A 17,848-nucleotide genomic window follows, 5' to 3' on the forward strand; every position below is an offset into this window, starting at 1 on the left:
CATTTTAAATTTGATCAACCAATTTACATATTCTTCCTTGACACTAAAATAATTTTTCTTCGTATTCCATAAACAATTTTCTGTCCCAATTCAAAGTGGCCGTGAAACCGAGCCCTCAAAAAGATGTTGTCGTTTCAGATTTGAGGGTATTGCGCCAATTCTGGACCTTACAAAGTCAGAGTACCCTGTGATCCAGCAACTGGCGTTGGAAGCACTGACTAAGATCACCCAGGATATTGAGAACAGAGATGCTCTCAGGGAGCTGGACGCCCTAGACCATTTCGTCAAGGTCAGATTTTTCCTTTTGTGGTGAGGTAATATTTGAAATACGAGGTATTTCGTCTTTGAACTTCCATTACGAGCCAGCTCTCCCACCAATATAGATTTTAAATACTATAGTGCTAATTTGTGGAAATTCGAGACAAAGCCATTATGAAGTTTATTTCCGATTATAAAGTTTTATTACTGTATAATTTATCATAATCTATTGTTTAATAGTATAAACCAATTAGTATAAAGGTTTCATTGTCGCTATACCACACAGTAACGATCTTTTTAGATGTATAATTGTATATTTAAAAAAATCAATATTTGATTTTACATGTGCTATTGTATATATGTAATATGGTTTATTTGGCCATGACTCGCGGGCCATGACTATGCCGCAGTTTGTACTTGGTTCGTTGTTCTTAATATAAAACTGTCACAGCCAAACATGACATCAATCCAATTCCAACTTTTCTACCCTCTTTTGTCAGTTTCTGGGCAACAAAGAGTGGCAGGACCAACATGTGAACGCATTACTTGTGTTGTCCAATCTTCTTTTGGACCCAGAGACGGTGGAACAACTGGCTGAGTCTGGAGGTCTGGGAAAATTTTACGAATTACTCACAGGTCAGTTTCAATGTATCTCGGCCTACGTCGGTTTGGTCTGGCCAAGGGTAGCTAAAGTCTGTTCTGTCTCGCCAGTGTCTTTTTTTGGGTACGGTCGGTCTGAAACACTGTACGCGACTCAATTCCGGCTGGCCAATACCTGTCTTGGGTCGCGATCTTCATTCTGGGCCCCCTCCCTTCTCAAATTCTCAAACTATTTGCACCTAACTTAGATTGCAAGACCTTTATGGCAAAGAATGCCCGATAAGTGAGGCTTCTCTAACAAAACTTTCCAATGCGGTGATTTCTTTAGGAGAAGACGTGAGCCCAGAAGTCAAAGTGCATGCTTGCATAGCCATCTCAAGGTCAGCCAAGAACGAGGACAACAGAAGGGTCATGCACGAACAGGAAATGGAAAAGGTCGCATTCACACTAAACTTATCAATTTGGGATCTATTCTGCCTCCCCCCCCCCCCCCCCCGTGTTTTATACCCGGATACAAATTTTTATACCAATTTATGTGTTGTTATATAGAACGTTAATATGCAAAAAAAATTGCATGCGCGCGACTGGGGGTGTAAAAGTTATAGGCCCACTAAGTTGGTGGGGGGGGGGGGGGGGGTAACCGCCCACAAACCACAAATAAACACTTCAGAGCTCTAATCCGAATCAGGATTTTTTCCGTTTGTGCCTCCCCCAGCTTTAGCGAGTGTATATTATTTGCACCCTCCAGACGCACTTGCCATATTTTTAGATAATCATGTACTATGTAATGGCATGTGCTCTGTAACTGGGGGGCGCATAACGTAATGGGAGGCACAAACGGAAAAGATCCGTAATGTAATACATATCATCGGCTGTTTCTTTGTATGATCCTTATATGGTTATTGGGAACTCGTCTTTTTTCTATGATCCCCGGACAGTACAATATACAATCTTTGATCATTGCCATGTATGATCACTGCGATTTTTGTACAATTGTCAACCGGGAGACTATGATAGTTTCGTAAACACAAATCATGCAAAAATCTCCGCAATAAAGAATAATTGGGTTTTTTCCGTTTGTGCCCCCATCTTAGTGAGTGTATATTATTTGCACCCTCCAGACGCACTTGCCATATTTTTAGATAATCATGTACTATATAATGGCATAGCCGGGGTGAGCATAACATGCTGCGGGGAGGGGGGGGGGGTGCAAACGGAAAGATCCCAGAATCAAATCACGTTCATTAATTCCATGGCAACGTGATGAGGTCAACTGAAACACTCGCTGATCTCGTACAATTTTAATCAAACTTTAATCTGTTTTTTCAGTAATTTATGATAAAAATTTAAGGATATCTTTTCAAGCGGGACTTGAATTTGGGGCCAAAATTTCATTATTGTATTCCCATTCTTAATATGGAAAATTTAAAAAAAAAACATCCGCACATTTAACTCGCAAGAACTATGACAGTTTTAATATTTTCGTTTTAATATTTTTTAATTTGCTTAAGTTTGCAATAGTCCTTAATACTTTCTTAAGTTTACACTTTAATTGAAAGGAACAATCGATTCTCTAAACATATTGATCAAATTATACTCAATGTTAGTAAGATTGTATCACAAACACAATCACAATTGTCAGTAAAAACAATGCATCGGCTTAAACAAACATGAGGCGCGCCAATTATGCATTATTTTTTATGATTTGGAGAAAAATAGTTGCAAAGAAACTTGAAATTTTCAAATTAGCAACTAGAAGATATTAGATTTTAACTTATGTACTATTCATCACTTTGAAAAAACAAAAAAAAGAAAAAGGATTAAAGAATTTTGAGTTGCAAACGTTTTCAAATGTTTTTAAGATAAAAATGCGTTCAATGTACAAATCCAACAAATAATACGAGAGTGTGTACCGTTATAGGCAACAAAATATTATGCAATCGCTTTTCTTTATACATGTAGTTAAACAAACTAGTTAAGATCTATCTTATAAATGCCCGATTCAGTGTGACAAAATCCTATACAATTGTTGAATTTTCTCTACGATTAATGAAAATTAACTCAAGAATACTATGAGGTATTACGTGATTTAAAGATTTGATTGGTGAGCAAACCCGGTGGTCGAATGCTGATAAATTTTGACCTAGAATTTTGATTATTTTAAGAGTTTGAAAGCTTAGTTTTCAATTTTTATTGCACTCGCTCAAAAGGAGGGGAGTTTGAAGTGAGGTTCTGGTTAACGATCTGACTCGTCATTGTTTTTTGAACTAATTGAACTAAGCTAAAGTTAATCAAAACATCAGTAATTTAGTTTGAGTCTCTACAAAAATTTGCAGAATGTACTGAAAATATTTCGTACAGGACTTTAATAGAAATAAAAAAAACATATTTCTCCGAAGAAACCATACGAAAATTAGTCCCTATTTAAGAAACAAAATTTTTTCGATTATTGCGTTTTCTACAATTTTTCGATGGCTCGTGAGTCATGTTTCATAACTTATTAAAAACACTATTAAAAACCCCTAAAAATAATTCTAATAGTTTCATTTATCAAACTCCAAATAATCAAATGCGATCCAATTTGTGAACAGATTTTGATAGGCCTGTTTCATTTTAGGTTCTGATCACACTGTTGACAGAAGGCGACGATGCTCAAGTGAAGGCCTCAGCCGCAAAGGCACTCGGACAGTTAGCCGAAAGCATGATATGTGAGTACTCTTATAATTTTAAGAATATTTTCAACTGGTTCCTTTTTTCAACTTAGAAAGTGGTTATGCAAATCGGATAGTATTGATAAAATATTGGCAAAATGGGAAATAATTTTGAAAACAGCTTTTTGCTAATTAATGCTGGATTTGTTTGTTTTCCTGTGTATCTATGCATGTATGTATATGTACAGGTAAGAACTTCATTGGCCGTAACGAGGGTATTTCGCCCCTTCTGTCTCAGATGAAGAGTAACAATGAGGAACTGAGAGAGAGTGCGAGTCTATGTGTAGCCAACCTCACTGCTGCTAACCAGTACAACTGCAATGAGGTACATACGCTCAGGAAATACACGCTGTATACCACACTCTCACCCTAGTTGAGAAATTTTTTTAAACATAAGGTTTTTAAACATAAGAAACTGTTGGTATCGTCGTTTTTGTAGCCAAAAGCGACAAAATTTCCTATGATTTTTTTGTCCGTATCGTCGTTTTTGTTCGGTGTTTAACATAAGAAAGATTTGGTATCGTCGTTTTTAAACGTAAGACAGATTCGGTATAGTCGTTTTTAAACATGCGTGTGTTTGTGTGTATGCGTGTGTGTATTTGTGTGTGTGTGTGTGTGTGTGTGTGTGTGTGTGTGTGTGTGTGTGTTTGTTTGTGTGTGTGCGTGCGTGTGTGAGTGTGTGTGTTTGTATGTGGGTGTGTCGGTGTGTGGGTGTGTCCGGGGGAAGTAGTGATTCGAGTCTTTCTCCTTATAGCCGCCCATGAAAATATAGATCATGATTGTGGTATATCCACGCGTACTCCGGCTTTAACGAGCTTTCCAAGTTTGATCAACCCGGTCGGTAAATAGGGGTAGCAGGCGTGTATACTTGTATGTTTGACCATTAAGCTAGGGGGAATGGAAAAAAGGAGGGGTTCTAATTGACTCGACCTTTTTTAAGTTTTGTTCCGCTGTCATATTATTCAAATTTTTCTGATAGGGATCAGAAAAGAGAACTAATCTAAATAGTGAGTGTTTCCTGTAGGGGAGCGTTGTCATCACAGCACAAGAAAAGCAGGATGTAACTTGAGGCCGAGTACTTTACCACAAAGTTCCACACAGTCGGGAAACACTGAAGGAAAAAATTTCCCGACTGTATCGCGCTCGCCACATCCTTGATGACCAGGATTACCAAAAATACTAACAAATCAACAACCACCAAGTTCAAAATGAAACAACACTTTGTAGTTCTCATTTTGGCATCTTTGAAACTCTTTATAAGTATTAAAAAACACTAACTGTTGCGGTTAGTGGGCAAAGGAAGATAAATCTGTTGTAAGTTATGATAAAGCACTGGGGATAAGTTATGCCTTGTTCTGGGTTTGAGATAGTTGAAGTTGGAGGGTTTGAATGCGGGCTCTGCAAGGCGACTTCAGTTACTTTGTCAATTAATTCATTTGAAGATGTCATTTTATCTGCTAGTGTAGATATAGAGTATAATGATAATATCTGGTCATGGAAAAAAAGACTGTTTTGTTTGCACAATAAAACGTCCGTCCGGAATTAAACAGCTAATAAACAAATTCGCTAAAATTGAATAATGACAATTGGGCTGTGAATTTCAGAAAGAACATTGCACTGCTTATCTTGAGCTGAATATATATAGTTCGAATCTCTTCTTTGGTTTAGTTCGGTGGCTCGCTACGGGCATCGTCCTTTGTGAAAAAAAGCTTCACGGAAAAAATTTGTCTTTGTAATTAATTAAACAAATCAGAGGTTTTTGTTAAGAGTATCAAATTAATATTGTCAAAATTGAATCAACAAAATAGTTTTTTTTCATTGTAATTGTATCTATAGAATTGAGCAATTTTTCATCCAATCGGAACTCATTTGTCCTGAAAAAACTGCGTGAATGAAAATTCTTTAGTCAACGAAAAATTTTTTATTTGAATATTTTCTTATTTTTACACGATAGCTCAAATGACGCTGCAAAATGGGCGCAAATAGAGAACAGTGGAACAGAGCTTAAAACGAACTGAGGAAAATCCTACCAACAAAATTTACCAATACGCGAGCAGCAATTAGAAGCGATCCTCAACCTTTTCATCGGTCTGGTAAACATAGTGTTGTCAGAGTTTTTGGATCGGTAATCATTATATCTGAACAAATTAGAAAATGTTACGTTGAAGCCTGTAAGTTTTTTCTGTTTTTAATTAGCCAAGTTTAAGGAAACGCAGAAAGATATTAGGAAAAATATGATAATGAGTCAAAAAATGTACTGGCCTTTTAAGCGATAGAATCGCAGGAGTTATGTTTGATTACAAAAATTTTTACAAAGAGAAAAATCGAGGGTAAAATGCTACGGAGACTCGAGGGCCGCATGAAAGAGAAAATTAGAATAAAGTTTTAGAAAAGGAAAAGATTGATTAGCACTTTCAACGAAAAACAAAATTAAAAGCCACTTAAAAAGCAGTTGGTATGTTTTGCGCTTTCAGGTGCAGTTGACGCGTTCGACGTAAATTAAACGAAAAATTTAGTCATAAAGGCAAGCCGCTTGCTCTGTTCTTAAATGGAAAAAATTGGATAAGGAAAGATAATAGAGTTTAAGAGATGGCAAAAGAGAGAGTGACATAAAGGACAGAGAGAGAAAGGGAGAGAGAGAGAAACTATGAAACGAAAAGTTCAATACACAATTATAATAAAAAAATTGACATTTACTACAGCAAGGAATAAGTTGAGCTCAGGAAAATAATTTGTTGGAACACCCTCGAAAATAGGAGAAAATATGTAAAAACTATAATGTAACAATTAGTGCACTATAGAAATATAATGCACTAAAAAATAATGTAGCAAATGTTTAAATATTAAAATATACACCTACACAAAAACACGGGCACACGCACACGCAAACATACACACACAGACAAACACACGCACACAAACAAACCCACACACGCACTCAGACAAACACACACACACACAAAAACACACACACGCACTCAGACAAACAAACACACACAAAAACACACACACACGCACACAGACACACACACATACACACACACACACGTACACACACACACACACACACACACACACACACACACACACACCATAACACACACACGTACACACACCATAACACATACACACGCACGCACACACACACACACACAAACACACGCACACACAAACACACACACGCACACAGAAAAACACACAAACACACACAAACACACACACACACACGTACACACACACCATAACACACACACACACACGTACACACACACACACACACACACACACACACACACACACACACACCATAACACACACACACACGTACACACACACCATGACACACACACGCACGCGCACGCACACACACACAAACACACGCACACACAAACACACACACGCACACAGAAAAACACACAAACACACACAAACACACACACACACACAAACACACGCACACACAAACACACACACGCACACAGAAAAACACACAAACACACACACACACACGTACACACACACCATAACACACACACACGTACACACACACACACACACACACACGTACACACACACACACACACACACACACACACACACACACACACACACACACACACACACACACACCACATAACACACACACACACGTACACACACACCATGACACACACACGCACGCGCACGCACACACACACACACACACAAACACACGCACACACATAGACACACATACACGGACACACACAGTCACGCACGCACACACCCTCTATATTTTAACCCTCTATTCTGCAGATAGTGTTTTACGTAACGCCTCTGCTTTGTGTAGTTGTTTGAGAAGAACGGCATGGACCCCCTTATCAATCTGCTGAGTGACACCAAAGAAGCCTGTCAGGCCAATGCAGCCACTGCCCTCACCAACCTGGCTATAGACGAGGTCATAAGGTCAGCAGAGTGTAGTAACTCTTCTTTTAGGTTGTTAATTTTAACTAGTATCTAAAACTCGCCCAAAAGTTCATTTTTTCTGATAACTATTTCTTTTTATTTTCATTTATATACTCCCATTGCCATGGTATCATATATCTGACATTGGAACTCGATTTTTTTCTCAACAATTCCAAAACTTGAACAGTTTTGGAAAGTTTTGAACTGTGTTGCAGAGACACACGTCCTCAGGTTAACTTATATATTGAAGTACTTTTTTCAAATCGAGTTTCCAAATTATGTCGCTTAAAAACATGAAGACACTGTTTTTAAAGCACAGTGAGTGGAGTGGTCTTTAAATTGTGCAGATAAAGAATATGGTATGTTATGATTTTTATAACCATGCGCATATAACATAGTATGGTCTTTGTATGCACATTTTTTGTTTTATGGGCCCGAAAAACCCAAAATTTAAAACTTTTTTTCTTTTCTAGTGCCGAGTTTCAAGGAGAATTAAAATTTTGCTTTCTAGTCATGTCGGCTGTTTGAAAACGATCAACCTCAAAAGGTTTTATTAATTGAGGTTTAGTTCTTCCACCCCTTTGAATGTCTGGTTAGAAGCTATACGCCAGCCCGAATTTATTTATGAAGCCAATTTGGCCAAGAGAACTTTTGCGTAGAGAAACCAAAGGGGTATAAATGGTAGCTCTCAATTAAAGGAATTGGTTGTTGAAGTAACATTTTCCATCATTATTTTGTTGCAGAAAATTTGATGGCTTGAACAACATTGAAGAATCTGGTTTTGCTGCCTTTTCACGCCATTATCTCCCTAAAATTCAATCCAAAATTATATAAATTAAGTTGGACATCTGAACCTGATTCTCAGAAAAAGATAAAAACTGTAGTAGATTAAGAAGAAACTAGTGTTAAAAAAAATTGCCAGATGGGTTTTTTCGCAATATTTCAAATTGGCAACCATTTTTCGATTACTTATTTGTGACTAAAAATATTTACACAATTACCATCTAACAACATTTTTGTATTTGAACTCGCGAAAAACTATTTTTCAGAGGTTGAAAAGATTCTTCCAGGCCGGTAAGTTTGTTTTAGACTGGAAACGTTTGGAATATTTGCCATATCAGAGTTGAGTTTTTTTTCGATGGGATGCACAATTTAATGAAGAAAAGTATTGTTATGTCAATTAATAAAGAACTCAACTCAATAAAGCTTGCTTTTTGTTGCTTTGGTTTGCGAGAGTTCTTGACTCAAATTACATCACGGCGCGACTACAAAAATTTTGATGATAATGATATCGCCATCTAAATGGGAAATAGATTTGAAAAAGAAAAAACAATAATTAATTTGATTGATGGACAGTAAAGTGTCAGGTCGCTTGCTTGATAGGAGAAAAACTCATGAGTTAGTTTTTTCAACTTCATGAAACTTGTTATTGTCTTTGTCTTGTTTTTAAGCTTAACTTTAAAATACAAAATACGGGCCGGAAATGTATGCAAGTTTTGAAACTTTATCCTCGTTTATGTTGCTTACGATTGATCATTGATTAAACTGCAATCTTTTTTTCTTTGTATGAAGTAATCGGAGAAGTCAAGTAATACATTCTGGCTGCTGGTTATAATCTAGGTTTTTTGCCAGTAAGTTTTCTGACGTATAAATTTGGGTAATTTGGTAATTTATCAACCTTGTTCTGAAGCAGTAATTGCCGTGAATGATTTCTCTTCTATGTCTGGACAGGTTTCATTTCTTAAAGACTCCAGAATTTTTCTTTTTTTCTAATTATCAGTTGTTGCGAAAGCAATCAAAGATATGCCAAAAACAGAATACGGAATGTTACCCTTACTGAGAAACAAAACCCCTTGTCTAAATATAATTACAGCCCGACTTGATTATAAATAAAACTATATCATTCATATAAACTTGTGAATAACAGATTTAAAAATTATCTGTCCGGAGTCAAAAGAACTGTAGACAGTATATATATATATATATATATATATATATATATATATATATATATGTGTGTATCTAAATATATATATATATATATATATATATATATATATACATATATATATATATATATGCATATATATATATATATATATATATATATATATATATATAAATATGTAAATATATATATAGGTATATATATATATATATATATATATATAGACACACACACATATATATATATATATATGTATATGTGTATATGTGTATATATATATATATATATATATATATATATATATATATACTTTCTATTGCTTTTTATTTTGTTAGTTTACATTTTTACTCATAGAATTTAGTTTTGGTCGTAGTTTTTGTTTTTTACCTCAAACTTAACTAACAAAAATTATTTTCTGTGTTTCGGAATGTCTCAAATCTGTCCATTGCTGACATTATCAAGATGCTGACTTAACAATTGTTTTGCACATGAAATTACCTCTTATTGAATTTATTAATCAGAAGCTGTAGAATACAGCCAACTCTGCTGTTAGTGATTTCGAGAAACGAAAATTAATACAATAAAAATCTTCTGGGATCAAAAACAAACGACCTTTCCTCTGACTGTATCTGAAAATTTGACTTTTTGAATAGTTTTCTTCAACAAAAAACAAGAATTACAAAGTGAACTTAAATGATTTAATTCTTGAAAGAGAAAAACCAGACATCAGCTTGTAGAAAGTTACTTCAATTATTTTTATGCTTTTTTCTGCATCAGTCGTGATTCCAGTTTCAACTGAAACAAAAACTCCTTATACTGACCAAATTTAGCCATAAATTAAAAAACTCAAAAACGCGATTTATATTTCAATTTCATTATTAGTGACATTTTGATATGCGATGAGCAGCTATTTTCAAGTCATTACTTGCTACGAAAGGTCTTTTATTTCGTATTAACAAGACACAAAAACAAGATTACAAAAATCAGAATTTGCGATTTCATTCATTAAGAAACAAATAAATCTTATTCTGATATAAAGAGAGTTTTACAATAGGAGACATAAATTCTATGCATCCAAAAAGGTAGAAAAAACACTGTTAATTCCTTTGAGTATGAACTGTACAAAACAGAACATAGTTTAAAGGTAATGTAGTGTTAGGAATTAGAAATGAATAAACAGTGCGTGTTGAGACGGGTGGCTAGCTTGGGTTCTTCGAATGCTGGGAGATCTGCTTTTAGAAGCCTTATAAATTATATGAAAACCCAATATTTTATGAAGAGTTCTACAGGTAAAATTTTGCGTTTAATCTTTGAGTTGCTAAGAATTAGGCTGCTAATAATAATTAGGTTGCCAATTAGGTTGCTAAGAATTAGTTTATAGAATTCGTTCTCAGATATTGGTACAATAGTTGGTCAAAAAATCAATTTTATCTCTGGTGACAGTGTTTGATATTCAAGACGAATCTGCAAAATCAGAAATGGTTTTCCATGCAATTATTGATTGGTATTTTTGAAACTATTTCATAACCCCCCCCGTACTCCAAATTTGATTTGACAAGCTTCCCAAGCCTGTGAAAAAGCTATTGCGTTGAAAAGTCTAATTCAAATGATTATGGCTTGTGTAGCTTCAGACGGCGTGGGACTAACGATTACAGCAGAAGCGTATTAATGAGGAGATACCGGTCTGTTATTTTATCGAGTTTGGTATGCGGTCGATTTCAATTATGATCAACTCTCCTAATTAAAAAAACCGGGCCAAAAAGACAGCGCTAAAAAACGCAAAAATGTGTAAGAGTAGAAGTGAATGCATTGAAATTACCTAAGATTTGCGGTCTATGCGGTGACACCAAATTTTTCAACGTTAATTATATTTGAAAAAAATATTTAAGACAGGTTAACAGATTTTTGTTTAAATTTACAAAATAATTCCGAAATAACTTCGTATTTTATCAGTATTTTTTCCCTAATTTTAGGAGTTCGATGCAGGCACTGACAGTTGTGAGTGCTCTTGCGGTGCCACTGCAGTCAAAGAGCAACATAGTCCAGTCCAGGGCAGCCATGTGTCTGGCTAGTTTTTGCTACGATGCACAGTCCAGGCGGGAGTTGAGGGAGAGTGGTGCTATCACTCACCTGGTAAATTTACTCGGCAGAAAAATTGAAGATGAGTTGAAGATGTGGTTGTATGTGGTCCATCTTATGAGTATTAGACAACTGCTCTTCCGCGTATAACGAGTTGTTGATGGATTGAAACCAAGTGTAAGGTCGACTTGCGAGTTTGAAAATGCCGAAAGTTCATAGAAGTCAATTTCTGGCTATTTATATGGGAACTTCTGGGATTTTGAATTCTGGCACTGCAGACTTTCGACATTTTAGAACTTTTTTGCATGCGTTAATACAGCTGTTCTACGAGCAAAACGGTTTTCATTTGATGCCGAAAATAACGTCCACTGTCCTATAGTATTTCCTATCGTTGAACATTTGACGTAATAGCATGTATTATTGCTCAAATGACGTAACAGGTATAATATAATTGGATTGCTGACGTAATATTTAGTTTAAATGATGAATTTTGGCAGTAGTACTGATGTCTTAACGCATAAAAAAATCACGCACATCTGTAAGTTAATGTTTAAGTTAGTAATATTTTGCAATGATGACACAGGTGTCAATGTTGGGAAGTGGGAATGACGAGGCCAGACGTAATGCATGTTGGGCAGTGGCAGTCGCTGCAGCTGATATAGAAACCACTTCCGAGCTATGTAGGGCAGGTTCGTAGAAACACTTTACACGAAGAGCTCAGTTCAGGATAAATGTAATCTAGGTATCAGAAATTGGGGGCTAATCAACTTGGGATACAATTTGAACAGGTTAACTAAACAATTATGGAAATTCTTTAACATTCAGGCTGCAAAATCAGCCAATCACTTATTAAACATTGTTGATAAAGTGCAGTTTTTCTTCTGCAAATTGATTGACAGCAACTAGGCAGCTAACGGAACCGAAAATTAGCAGAATCGCCATGTGAGAAATCTAAAGTAGACTGACATCAGGATTTTTAAAGAATAGATAAATCGGTGTGGCACAAAAACACTTCTTTCCAATTTCAGAACTTGCATGAAAACCTCAGGGAAAAAATGAACCGAATAGGATCGTTTTTTGCGTAGAGTAAATGATATGGGGCAAAACTGACAAGAACTGGGTTTCAAAGTGTCTGAAAACGTATAATTATAAATTTGCTATAGCATTACAAAAAAGCATTTTTTATATTTTTTCCTCAAAACATGATAAATGACAGTGCCATAAGAGCATTACAGAAGTGCAATTGATTGCATTGATCGGCAATGAAAAACATTTTAGGGCCACTTTCCGAACAAAAATAACAATGAGGATAACTTTTCACATCTGCAAAATGTTTCAGATGCATAAACTTGCATAAACACGCAACCATTAAGACATCTAATTGCTAATAAAATCAGAAAAGCAATATAAAAGTTTTCTTTTACATTCGAATTTTCGGAAGTTGTTAGCTCACACTTTGTTGTTTCATCTCGGTCTTGAGACGTTTCTTTCATTTGATCAAAAGGTGGGAAAATCTTTGCATGGGCTGAGATTGTCTCAGAAATTTTTCGATTTTTCAGAGAAATGGATTTCTTGGATATTACGTGATTTTTTCTAGGTTCAAAACGAAAAATTGAAAAGTTGACTAAAATGCTTCAGTAAATTTTTAATTGACCTAATTTTTTTTTGTTCTGGGAATGTTTTTAATCGCCTAACTCTTTGTTGTTTCATTTTGCTCTTGAGATTAGAAGTTATTTTAATTGGTTAAAAAAGTAGAAAAACGACTTCAAATGGGCAGAGGTTGTCTCAAAATTTTGCTATTTTTGCAGAATATTACCGGCATTTAAAGAGCACAAAGTTGGTTAAAGGATGTAACCCTAAACGACTAGGCGAAAGAATAAAGAAAAGGTTGAACTTCATTTTGAAATTTAACCCCGATTTCAGTCTAGAAGTACTCATTTTGATCAAAAACGAATTGAAACGCTATCAGTATAGTTTAGATACAATTACATTTGCAATAACGAGCAATTAATTTCAGTAATGTATTAAGTTGACCTTTTTTATCCTTTGACCTTAACTATCTGTCTTTCTGGCATCACTTGACTAGAGCCATCGGACCTTTTGATGACCTATCAAGTAAGTGGCGGTTCTGCGCGGCCTGTTTTGCACAGCAATGCTAAGTTACTTGACAACAATTTATTATTATGTTTGAAAACGAACATACCAAATATACCGAATATTTCTTACATGAAAACCTAAACATGCCAAACATTTGATAAGTGCTGGTTTTTGTTCGGCACTTTTTGGAAACTCGAGGGTTTTGTTACAAACAGGAGCAGTGACTCATTTGCTGCAAATCAACCAATCAAGTGTTAGAAGGAGTAACTTCTCTGAACTGGCATTGGAGAGAGTGTTGGACAATTACCTGCCTGGAAAATACTCCTACCTGGGCCACCTTGGTGTGAACAACATCATCGGCAACCTATTCTACGATGCAGGGGCACTGAAGGTACCCTAATTAAATAATGCACTAAACTTAGCGTCCAGGGAAAAATCTTTGAACTGAAATGTTGTTATTTTGCTGAATTGACTGGCGATTCTTCAGTTCAGTTGTTTCCGTTTTTGATAAATGGCTTTTATTGTAGAAAAAACTACTGAATTGTTATGACAACAAATTTACTCTATTTGTTTTTGTTTACGACGTTGCATTTGCCACTCAGAGATCTGCCCAATATAAGATAAAAGTAAAACTGAGGGGTTCTTCATTTCAGTAGCTTAGGTCGAGGATTTTTCTAAAGCTTATGCCTGAAAAGTGCAGAAATTCGCAAATTTTAAAAAATCAGTTCTCATTTCTGGCATAGTTGCAGGTTGAAAATACATGAAAATTGTTGAAAAAATTTTAGCGAACTAAATAAAATTCTTCGAAAAATTTGGCACATTCTTACATATTAAGGCGTCAAAATTGCGCAGGAACTTTAATCCGAGAGGTTCTTTTTTGTCGATAGATGACGAGCGAACTTGACAAGTTAGAGGATTTCTACACAAGACAGGTAGATGACAAGAGGGAAGTGCTTCTAATTAACCCACACCAGTCAGAAGCATCCAAGGATGATTTAGGGGGCGGAGCAGGCACTGCCAGCGAAATGAGTGGAACCCTGGATGACTCACGAAAAAAGGTAGCCCAGTCCTCAAAACATAAAATCCTTTCCGTAATTGCACCCCAATACAGATAGAGTGCCGGTTTAGCCGAACGGGTGTCTGGCAGAATGAGAAAAAAAAATGAGAAATAAAGCCCAATAATTCCCGCTCTCTCGTTGGCCAGTTTTAAACATTTTTCGACAATTTTTAGAATAAAATAACATAGCACACGTAGAAGCCGAGCGCACACCATCGATAATCAAGTGCAAGTGATTTCTCATTATAAGAACTGATTATGCAGTTTCTGAATAATATCAACAACGATGACGTCAAAAAATACCGTAGATCAATCTAGGACTACCGACTACCCCCCCCCCCCCCCCAGGATTCATTAAACGAAATAGGGTGTTCTGAAAACCGTCAGCCGAATGTTGTGATTGACATTTATTTCATCATTACTAGGGTGGAAACTTGAAATCAGCAAAAGGTGGAGTCAAAGGTGGGTCCAAAAAGACAGACAGCGAAAAGGGCAGCAGGGGAGACGGGGCAACTGCTACCCTGGATACGGAGGGAGGACTGGGAGATGAATCCGGAGAGGGTTCCAGCTTTGTGGCACCTGAGGATCACAATTTGGAAAATATTATCAAACAGGTAATGTTCCGAAAGACTGATTTAGCTTTTGCCATTTTTTTGCATAGTAATGTGCTATATAACAACATATTATTTGTAACTGGGGGTGGGGGCCGTAAAAAACTGTGGTGGGGGGGGGGGCGTAAAAAACACTGGGGTGGGTGGGTGTGGGGGGGGGGGGGCAAAACAGAATAGATCCAGAAAGTTTATGTGAAACGGGCAGGGAAAAAGGAAATAAGCAAAGTGGGTGGATGGAAAATGTTTCGAAAGATTTACCATTTCTCGCAGGAAATTTCTGCCGATCAGTTCCAACAAAAAAGAACTAAACAGCTATCGTTCCAAAAACGCTCAATTCTTATCAGAAAACGAACAGAAAATTTAGAATCTTTACCATTTGTGCCCCCAATATGTTATGTAACCCCCCCCCCCCTTCAACTTCACTTGAAACTCGAGCTGAAATTTTGAAATCTGGCACTGTATGTAGGAATACCTGGCATTGTAGAATCGGATCTTTTCCGTTTGTGCCCCCCCCCCCCCCCCCCCCCCAGTACGTTATGCTTCCCCCAGTTACAGAGCACGTGTTATTAAATGGGAAATCATTGTGTAAAAATATGGCACGTGCGTCTGGGGGTCTAAATAATATGCACCCACTAAGCTGGGGGGGGGGGGGGGGGGGGCACAAACGGAAAAGATCAGTAAAACCTGTTACTGCAGTTATCTGGCATTTAAAAACTTGCACGTGATTGCTTAGAGTTACAATTTGTTATAGGTGAAGAACGAAGTGGTGCCTCTTGCTACTACTAAGGAGCAGATTGTGACACTGGCCAGGATTGTCTCAGATCGAATGGGGGGACAGGTAAACAGTCTCGAAGAAGGTTTCAACTAGTTTTACTCAGAATGGCTCTGCGGATCTTTTCCGTTTGTGATAGCACATTATGGTGGGGGGGGGGGGGGGCAGAAACGGAAATGATCCGGCTCAGCTTATGAAACACACTCCTATGTATTTACTGAATACAGTTAATCAACTCTCGGTGCAATAACAATAGTTGCGCAACAAACTGATGTAATAATGCCCAATTAACTCTGAAAAAATCTTAACCAATCGCATAACGCTGTTACGTAATTAGGCTACGGGGTTACGTCATTGTTATTACAACTAGTCTATAAAGCAACAATAACAATTAAATATTGGTAAAGCTGATAAAATCAGACTTTCGAAGTTTCAATTCAAAATCGTATAAAGCAACGTTTTAGCAAGAAAAACAACTGTATTCAACAACGTATTAAGGCAAAAGCATCGTTTACTTGAAGGCAAATCTAGCTTGATCTTTTTTTAGCAGGTCTTAGTCTAGGTCACCAATTTAAACTAATCCGTTCAAAAAACCGAATTTTTTAGGCTAAGCGATCAGTTTTGAGCCATTTTGGAAGTTATTCTTAGTGGGAAATCGGCCTTGGTATTTCTCAGAAATAATACGTATGTTGCATTTAGAACGGAAAATCTAAGCGAAAGTTTTGATATAATACGCACAAAAATTCTCTATCTAATGATAAATTTATTCATTTCAATTTACTCGGTAGCATCCTCCGGCCCGGAAGAAGATGTTGGGAGGATTGGTACAAGCTTAACAAATGGGCGGACCAGCGATCCGGACGACGTTCGTACGACGGCGGAGAGGGCGACGCTGTCGGAGCCGTAACGGAGCTCTTCAATCCGAGCAGTTGGATAGTAACCCCTAGGGTTGCTTTCTTCAACGATCCAAACCAAATCACCAACCTTGAGATGCTGCTTGGCAGGCGTCTGCCACTTAGATCTACGGTTCAGCGCAGGTACATACTCTTTAAGCCAACGTGCCCAAATTGCATTTGCGTAGGACTGTGCACGGGCGTACCGCTTACGATTATCGAACTCGTCGACGCCAATGATAGACGGATTTCCGGTTGCTTGATTACCGAGTAGAAAATGGTTAGGTGTTATTGCGCCTAGGTCGGACGGGTCGGCGCTTACGGGCGTTAAGGGACATGAGGCCCAATAAACGGAGTAAACTGAGCAATGCGGCTGCTCTTCTTAACGGATTTGTAGTCAAGAAGATCCTTTCTTTCAGTATTAAAAGACTCTCCCTGAACCAAGTACTGGAGATGATGCTCGGCTTCGTCAAACTCAACAGGGTCGGCTATGCTGCCGTCTACGGTAGGGTAACTTTCATGAGATGGTAAAAGACGGAGCACATATGCGGTGACACGAAGTAATTTTTGATAAGAACTGAACTTATCAAACGGGATTAGATTAATGCTTTGTTCCTTAGGGGGCTTGGTTACGGATGCGGCTAGAGATGAGATGGAGTCATCATCTTGTTCCTTAGTTACAACGCCGAGCATGATGTTATCAACGACGTCAGTATTTGGTACAAAAGGGAATTGCTTAGTTCTCAAGAAGTCAGGACCCCTCACCCAGCTATTTGATTGCAAAACTTCAGCGGACATACCACGCGTGCCAGCATCTGCCGGATTATCACAAGTGGCGACGTGGTTCCATTCGTCAACGCTGGTGTTCGCAAGGATT

The 17,848-nt window shown here is 37.2% G+C and overlaps 1 protein-coding gene across 1 annotated transcript in view; it reads left to right on the forward strand.

The window, feature by feature from the left end:
• Positions 1–17,848, forward strand: part of LOC142344445 (armadillo repeat-containing protein 3-like) — a 54,791-nt gene that overhangs the window by 24,516 nt on the left and 12,427 nt on the right. The window contains exons 5-16 of the mRNA XM_075396095.1: positions 139–289; positions 759–894; positions 1,187–1,293; positions 3,476–3,566; positions 3,758–3,894; positions 7,399–7,514; positions 11,436–11,595; positions 12,125–12,230; positions 13,854–14,029; positions 14,526–14,696; positions 15,121–15,309; positions 16,058–16,144. Coding sequence (XP_075252210.1) covers positions 139–289; positions 759–894; positions 1,187–1,293; positions 3,476–3,566; positions 3,758–3,894; positions 7,399–7,514; positions 11,436–11,595; positions 12,125–12,230; positions 13,854–14,029; positions 14,526–14,696; positions 15,121–15,309; positions 16,058–16,144 — 1,627 coding nt within the window. The remainder of the gene's footprint in view (positions 1–138; positions 290–758; positions 895–1,186; positions 1,294–3,475; positions 3,567–3,757; positions 3,895–7,398; positions 7,515–11,435; positions 11,596–12,124; positions 12,231–13,853; positions 14,030–14,525; positions 14,697–15,120; positions 15,310–16,057; positions 16,145–17,848) is intronic.

Source organism: Convolutriloba macropyga, chromosome 8 (genome assembly GCF_964194025.1).
Source record: "Convolutriloba macropyga chromosome 8, txConMacr16.3, whole genome shotgun sequence".
NCBI lineage: Eukaryota > Metazoa > Xenacoelomorpha > Acoela > Convolutidae > Convolutriloba > Convolutriloba macropyga.